We start from the raw sequence: 8,216 nt of genomic DNA on the forward strand, positions 1-8,216 counted from the left end.
GCCATTTGGAGCTCGCCGACAAATCGGCCGAGCAAAATTGTTGATTTGTGACGGGGGCTGTACCACAACCTGTAGCGTCCGTACCCCCACCTGTAGCGATCGTACTCTCATTCAAATGGTTCTTTTCAAAGCAACCAGAGAGGTTTGACGTATCTATTAAAACATGCTAAAATGAACACCACTCCATGATCCTTGACGTGAAAGACGTGTCGACGGTACTTGATCGTCGATCTAAGTCACCGTTGAGGTCATTTGCCATCTTTAGGCGTACGTGTATGTAAAGAAACAGAGTTTTCTCCGTGTCTACACAGAACAGCTAGAAATATCATAAATCATTGGTCATTTTATTTTGCCAACGGAGTAACAGATTGAGTGGAATAACCGGTTTCATTTGTTTCTTACGACGACTAGACATGCCTGAGTCGTCTGAGAAGATCTCAAAACGCCAGGACCAAGCTGAGCATACAACCGTGATTTACTGTATTTCCTCGACAAGCTGATTTTGGGTGAGTCGTTTCAATCAAACCTTTGACCTTACCTGAGAACGACGAAAAAGAGCTTTATGTAACATTAGGTTTACTTATAGTCATGAAATATGAAAGTACGTCATACATCAGATAAGGGGTATGTCATTTGTATGCTGAAAGCTCGAATATCTCTTCCCTTGTGTCACCGATGATGTAAAGAATAGTACATGTATGTAAAACCAATACCAGGAGTACGTCGTTTAGCAGTTATAAGATGTCAGCATTGGCGCAGGAACTTTTTAGCCACCCCGTATAACTAGGGTTAATTACCAAGCATAATTAGCATGGAAAGCGAACTGTGCACGATAATTAGGATTTCCCACTGGTGATAAAGGACAGGTAAGTTTGGTAATTTTTTTTGCATATCGTATTTAAAGCAGCCATTTTAAACATATCTGGCATTTATCGTTACTTTGTAGACAACCATTCTCAGACGTACCTGCCAGAAATTTGTAGGGATAGAATCAAACTGTACGATTAGATATGACTAGGGTTTAGATACTCAGGGCTTACTCTACAAAAGTGGAAGATTCCAACAGCAACAAATCAATACCTCTTTTGTTAACGCTGTACCAGATGATACTTTACCATAACTACAAGAACAGGGTTCTTTTCTTCTATAAGACCACCAGCAAATACGTCAGTCTCGTCTAAAAGGAATCTAGAAATAGTTATAGATATAGACTAGCGACCGGGACCAAGCTGAGTATACTGTCCCTATAAGGTAAGCTGGTTGGGGTGAGTCGTTTTAACACAACGTTTGACCTGTTCGAAAAACTAGTTTTGACAGTTTTGTATAACGTTAGGTTTGGGTGACTTTAGAGATGAAAGAAGGTCAAAGGTTAGGAATGGGGTATGTCGTTTGTATGCAAAATGTTTGATTCCCGTTCTATACATACAACTTTGTTGATAATTAATTTTTTATATTTATTGTAGTTTTGTAAATAAGCAGCCTCTGAGTGGCCATTCTTGCCGAGCGCTTGCAGACAGACAATGCCACTTAATTAGAGAACTGGTTTTTCGACCCCCAGAGGCAAAACAGACAATTTTTTAAATTCCGTTCTTACATTCTTGAGTATTCTGGAGACAGACCTCACATCCAAAACAACTCTTTGTTTTCCTTTGTATATCTCGGTTAAGGAAATATGCAACTGTATAGTCTGCTTTTCGTACTTACACTTCCAAGTCGTTAATTAATGATATTCTGTAGGATGATCCTGTTGACTAGCCCCAAAAATGGAGTTGAAATATAATTCGAGGCCCTCGGTACAGAAATTGAGATCACCTTGCTTTGAACATCTAATTGAGAATGTGAAAATGTACTCTTGAATTCCAGAGATATAAAATCAAAACAAACAAAGTATGAAGAGTGTTGAAGCTGACAGCAGCGAAGGAACGATCAAGCTGTTCCAAGATGCGAATTCCGAGGATCAGAAAAAGGGCAAAGATTGGCGACTCTGGATCAAGGCAAGGCATAACATACACTTATACATGTTTTTGAATTTTTGCTTAATTTCACACTAATGGTTGTTGCAGATTTCAAACAGTTGAGAATTTTTTTGTTATTTTCAAAAAATCAAGTCATGTTGCAATAACAACCCCATCGAGTTAATAACCAATAATCAAGGTGGTGATAGAGAAGAGTGAATTTCCGCGGACAAAAAAGACTGTTTGCGGCAGTGTGGGTAATTTCGTCATTATATATATTTTATTATTTTATTCAAATTGCAACAGGCAATACATGACCACCCAGGCAGCAGTAGCTGATTTTGGGCATATTTTTTTTTGTTAGTATGAACTTTATTTGCTTTCCGCCAGAAATTGGCTCCTACAATGAATGTACAATATTAAGTAAAATAAATAATCACAACTGATCAACATTAGCCTCCGTTGCAGTCCTTTTCCCCGCAGCGTTTTTTTCTTCAAGTTTTTTTTTTTGGGGGGTGGGGGGTGGCGTGCCTCTGTGTCCGCTATAAACCCTGTGTCTGCTGCAGCAGACACAGGGTCTATAGCGGAAACAGAGGCACGGTGGATACGGGATCCCAGGCAGATACGCGGCGCCCCCCCCCCCCCCCCCCCAAAAAAAAACGCTGCGGGGAAAAAGACTGCAACGGAGGCTAGATCAACATAAACATCACAGTAAATAAACAAACGTAAAGCATGAAACACAAAATCAATCCAGTAGAAAATACTGAAACATAAATGAGCAAAGTGAAATTAAACTTGGCAAATTTTTCTTCCATTACTAACAAAAATCTAAAAGCTGTTACACACAATAAAGTAATTGTAAATTAATAACAAAACCATAAACTCAAGATCATAATAGCATAATCAAATTATAACAGAGTAATTGTGTCATTAATTGTAAATTAAACAAAATCATAAACTGAAGACCATAATAACATAACATAATCAAATCATAACAGAGTAATCGTGTCATTAATTGTAAATTAATAACAAAATCATAAACTCAAGATCATAATAACATAACATAATCAAGTCAAAATAGAGTAATCGTGTCATAAAACATAAAACAAGTTAAGTGGACCTGGCAGACGTGATTCGTAAACCGCTGATGTGTTGGTGTCTTAGAGTAAAAGCGAAGTAAACAAATTTTCCCAGCCGTCTAATTACCTCAGTGGAAGGTCCCCCCATCAACTCTATAAACTTGTACGGATTTGGTTGTTTGGCATAATAAGTGGGTAAAAACGTGTTTCTTAACCTTTTCAGAAAGGGGCACTCAATAACAAAGTGATATTCATCTTCGATAACCCCATCCTCGTATAATGGACATAACCAACATTAACAACACTTTAATGACTAACGTTGTCGTTTCGTGCACGCTATTAACTGATCTATGTATCAACATTTACTGTGAAATGACAGTAATTTTAAGTCGAAAGATATATTATATAAACGTCAATGAAACCATTTATTTAATACGACAAGACCTAAAAACAGACCAAATTCCATGACCATCCGTCCCTACCTTCTTGAGTTATGCCGTTCAACAGCCAACATACAAGCGCCACAAACGCTACTTAACCATATCAGTAAAGGTAATGACTTGGGCAAAGACATAGAACTTGGTACACCAAACAAAAACTTTTGTTTTATGTCTTTTACATCTTCTTCATAGACTTTGGAATTTTCCTTGGTATTATACGCCATTAGTATTCATATTTGAATATGATTTTTTCCAATGCACGGCATATCTTTGCTCCATCGAACGATTTACAGTATGGTCGCAAACCTGTATTCCTTACTTCACCCAATTAACCCTGTGATTCATCATAATCTTCTTTATGTCATCCTGACGGTGAACTCGGCTGTGGGCGGCGAGTCCAGCTCTGCTCTTGCAAAGTTTTCCAGCATGTACGGCAGGTGAATGCTGTAGTCTGGCACGGGGCGTGTCTCTTTTGCCTTCTAACAGCCTCGTTTAGCTCCAGATCAACCCTGTAGTAGTCCATTAGTAACATGTGTATGTGTATGTGTTGCTTCAGGGCCTGTCGGGTGTGGCAGCCTGTGTGCTTTGCGGTCTCTTCCATGGTCCAGTGCCTGCATTGTCTCGATACGTACAAGACCGAGGGTATACACCACTCCAGATAATTGTCTTGGTTGAGGTCCTGATTTTCCTTGGAGCTCTGTGCATCGCTTTGTATCAACGGACAGACATGTTGCCGAAAAACTGGAAAGATGGAGCTCACCTTCTTTTCCAAGGACTGACCCGATTTACCAGTATGCTTTGTCTCTTCACGGCACATCAATTCATTCCTCCGGCGAACTCAGAAGTAGTCTGGAACGCCAGTAAGCCGGTCTTCGTGGCGACGTTGTCCTGTATCATCTTTCAAGAGGTAAATTGTGACTTAAGCATTTTCTTGACTAGTTAGTTTCTTCTTACAAAATAAGTGCATGGAAAGATTATATTCTAAGTACAAAATATGTGTCAGATAAGCCTTCAGACAACTGTGGCTGTGGAAACAGTGAAGATAACGGACATGCGTTTTTTGTATTAAATTGTAGTCACCAAGTTCAGTATTCCTTCACATTCGGTCGTTAAACTTTATTAGGCACGGATAGGTTGCAAACGTTTCAATAATTGTAAAACATTTTTATCATATTTTACCTTCTAGACCCCAACTCGTGTAACCGTTTTCGGCAGCACGTGGTGTGTAGCAGGTGTCGTACTTCTCGGTTACGGCAGCTTCGTCAACACAGGGCCATCAGCGGACACAGCAGACGTTACTCTCGGAATGGTTCTTACCGTAACCGGAGCACTCATTCACGCAATGATGAATGTCGGCGCTAAAGTCCTTTTAAAATCAACCTCAAGGGCAAAGGTTGTGACGTACACGTACGTCATCAGTGCAGTGTCTGCTGGGGTAGGTGCGGGGGTCACACGATCCACATGGTACATTAATCCAGAGACGGCCACAATCTTGGCGCTAATCTTAGGTTGTTACATCATGGTCGTGCTCTTCTTCTACATCGGCTTAAAGTTAGTAGAAGTTAATCAATTAACTGCACTGTACCAATTCAGTGCGTTTTCGGCCTATGGTGTGCAGCAGGCAATGCTGGGGTTCGCTCCGACGATTTTAGAATACTTGGGTCTAACATGTGTACTAATAGGAACGTTTTCTATTATGATTTTGGAGGTACTTGCACGTTGGAAGGAAGAAAAACACGGGGCATTAGTGGAACAACTACATTTTAATGTTACGCCATTAAATGATAGCTAGTACTATAGCAACGAAGCGCTCGCTCGCTCCGACAATTTTAGAATACTTTGGTCTAACATGTGTACTAATCGGATCGTTTTCTATTATGATATGGGAGGCACTTGCACGTTGGGAGGAAGAAAACATGGGGCAGTCGTGGAACAACTAAATTTTAATGTTACACCATTCAATGATAGCTAGTAACGAAGCGCTACAGAATTGTACAGGAAAATGTACACAAGAATGTCCGTGTACAGAAATGCTAGTCCGGTGCTCGAGAATGTTTACTCAGGGAATTGTGAGTGGGTAGGAATGTGTCTGCAGGAATGTGTATCAGCAGTAATAACACAATGGGCTATGGGTCGGAAGTAATGTCATTTCGCTGGAATGTGGCTGCAGAGATGTGTGTCAGCAAAAATGCACTGCGAAGAAGCCATAGGTTTGTGAACAAAATAAACTTTCTGGATTTCAAAGCTGTCGTTACTTATTATTGCTGTGCTGTTGTTTATTGATGATATAACGTTATTTATGTCATGCCTGGGCCTGATACGGGTGTTCCGGACCGTGTGATAATTATCTTTATGTCATGCCTGGGCCTGATACGGGTGTTCCGGACCGTCTGATAACTATCTGTATCACATAGGGTTCGGGAGTTGTATCACACGGGCTTCCATAGACTATTTGGAATTCATTTCGGGCGCGTCGGTTGTGCCGCCGTCGAAAATTTGAATACCGGATTCGGAGGAGAGTACCAATGTTGTTACAGTTTTTTGTTCGAGGACACAAAACTCCTTCAACTTCTGACGCATTTCCGCATTGAAATGTGTGTTTTTTCGGGTGCGTATGACATGAATAAGATACAACACGGTGTATTCCGCATCACCCTCGGTCTCAGCCCTCCCGTGATTCTACCCGACGTTTAACCCTAATTCGTCCGCATGTGGTTCATTAGGACCCCGGGCATGTTTTAATGTGTTCAATATCAACATTTTTTTGTGGGAGGGTGTGTTTAGGTTGCAGACTTTGTCACATGATTTAATGAATTATCTTTTTTAATATATATTGTTCTTTTCCCTGTCCAATAACATTTTATGCTATGAGTATAATCTTAGAATTTATGCTATAATTTTTCTAAAGTAAGAAGACACCGAAATTGTTGAAATAAGAAAGTAACATCGTTTTTAGAGCAAAATGCAGGTTCTTCTCATGTTTGCATAAACTATGATAATGCACACCAATTATTGATACCAGAACTTGTCAAAATATTCCTAATAGATTATTGAAACAGATTCATCAAAGTAATTATAAAAGCAACCAGAAATTTGTATATGAGCAAAACAAAATGGGGTCTGTTTGAAATCCATACGGCCAGAAAAAAATATCGGTCGTATAAAGGGTTAGTATGGCGCTCGCGACGTCCCGTTGTAGCTAGCTGAACGGACTGGCTATGAACGGGCATACAGACAGGGTCTGTCGGGGTACCGAACCGTTCCACCCGGACAGACCCAGACTTCTCTCCCGGGGTGATCATGACGGCGTTAGACGATCCCAACGAAGGATCCTCGTCGTAGTAGCTATATATAGTTGAACGGGCGCAGAAAAAACTGCATCCGTGCCCCCGCAGTAGCCGTGGTCGGGAAGTCCTCGGAGTGAGGAATGTGGTGCGTGGAGCGGAAAGCCTGACCCAGGTAACCAGGTCCTTGTAAACGATGTTCTCATCATCATCAATGAAGGTCTGGAAAGCGTGCCGCGGGTCCAGTGAGAGGGGCCGGGGGCTAAAGGGAGAGAGGGCGGAACGGACTATGGGCAAACGTATGTATAACTCGTAACTGCTATGTAGGAAAGGGAACCGGCCCCTATGAAGTGTTGAAAAGTCACATATCACACTCGTTACATAATGCTTTCCAACTACAGAATTACAACTCCGACCCAGTAGCCGTGTTTGTTTTTAGACGTATATCATAAAGTGTTTACAAGCTGATAGAAGCATGTTTTCCAAAATGAGATTGTTGTCCGGGTTTCTTTCTGACCTATGAAACTAGCCTGATTAAGCCCCCCTCTCATTTGACCCGCGGCACGCTGGCGGCGTACTCGCACCCTAAACTGGACTGCGTTACCCATGACTTTATAATGGGAATATCAAAGAAAACTAGAACCCTGTTAATATTTCAAAACTCACTCATTACAAAAAAGTGGGTAACACAAAAAAGCGTAAATTGTATTACTTAGTAGTTTTTAGAATAGCCATTTGTTCTACTCGTCAACATTGTTAACTCGCACTATCTGTACAGTTTATCCTCTCTATGCATTGTTTCATGTTACAATTAGCCCTCGGGCAAGAACTTGCAGATAAAACATCCATTATCATTAAAAACGTACAGGTATGACCACAAAAAAAAACGCACAATGCTTGCTGCGGGTCTAGGAGTTAGAGGAGTTTTTTGCCTCGCTAGCTGTCTGTTCGATTATGTGTATTGCAATGCAGAACAGTAACGTAAATAACACGGTGAAAAAAGATATCAATGGTGAACTGCTGGAATAAAGGTTGTACTGGAAAGTGGCTATCCGGAGATTACCTTTGTACACTAAATGCCAGCACAGGCTACTTCATCTGCATCCTGTACTGCGCACGGTAACGTATGGATTGAAAAGTGGCCGGAGGCCATGAGCTCACAAGGTATTGTGATTCATGCAGTGTTAATGTTCCGTTCCCTCTTCAGCGCCTTTAATGGTAAAATAATCTTATAAATTGATAAGATTTGCGACAGGCGTTTTCAGACGGTATCCACACAAAACGCAACAGAGCTACCTATCATTATAAAAAAATAATACATACTATTTCTAGGATTTTACAGGTTATAAATGGGTGTAATGTTACAATAAGATAGCTACATACTTTCTTGCGACATTTAGGCACGGGAACTTAAAATGTTTGCTTCACACTCATTGTCATTTTTTGTAGTAATCTGAA

The 8,216-nt window shown here is 40.6% G+C and overlaps 1 protein-coding gene across 4 annotated transcripts; it reads left to right on the forward strand.

Annotated features, from left to right (window-relative positions):
* Nucleotides 1-378: 378 nt before the first annotated feature.
* On the forward strand, nt 379-5,718 carry LOC136447347 (solute carrier family 35 member G2-like). 4 transcript variants are annotated; one of them, XM_066446171.1, is made up of 4 exons: nt 379-506; nt 1,864-1,994; nt 4,031-4,381; nt 4,661-5,718. In XM_066446171.1, the coding sequence occupies exons 2-4, from the start codon at nt 1,890-1,892 to the stop codon at nt 5,264-5,266; spliced, it is 1,062 nt and encodes a 353-aa protein (XP_066302268.1). In that variant the 5' UTR covers nt 379-506; nt 1,864-1,889; the 3' UTR covers nt 5,267-5,718. The 4 variants fall into 4 exon arrangements, with proteins under 4 accessions (XP_066302268.1, XP_066302271.1, XP_066302269.1 ...); XM_066446174.1 differs by lacking the exon at nt 379-506 and adding an exon at nt 756-866; XM_066446172.1 differs by lacking the exon at nt 379-506 and adding an exon at nt 1,123-1,251.
* Nucleotides 5,719-8,216: the final 2,498 nt, after the last annotated feature.

Source organism: Branchiostoma lanceolatum, chromosome 13, assembly GCF_035083965.1.
Source record: "Branchiostoma lanceolatum isolate klBraLanc5 chromosome 13, klBraLanc5.hap2, whole genome shotgun sequence".
Classification (NCBI taxonomy): Eukaryota; Metazoa; Chordata; class Leptocardii; order Amphioxiformes; family Branchiostomatidae; genus Branchiostoma; species Branchiostoma lanceolatum.

Excerpts from the sequence above, each read along its gene's own strand:
- LOC136447347 (XM_066446171.1), top strand. The coding sequence starts at position 1,890 with ATGAAGAGTGTTGAAGCTGACAGCAGCGAAGGAACGATCAAGCTGTTC. Across the intron at positions 1,995-4,030 it reads ATTGGCGACTCTGGATCAAG|GGCCTGTCGGGTGTGGCAGC; the intron begins GCAAGGCATAAC and ends GTGTTGCTTCAG. Across the intron at positions 4,382-4,660 it reads CCTGTATCATCTTTCAAGAG|ACCCCAACTCGTGTAACCGT; the intron begins GTAAATTGTGAC and ends TTTACCTTCTAG.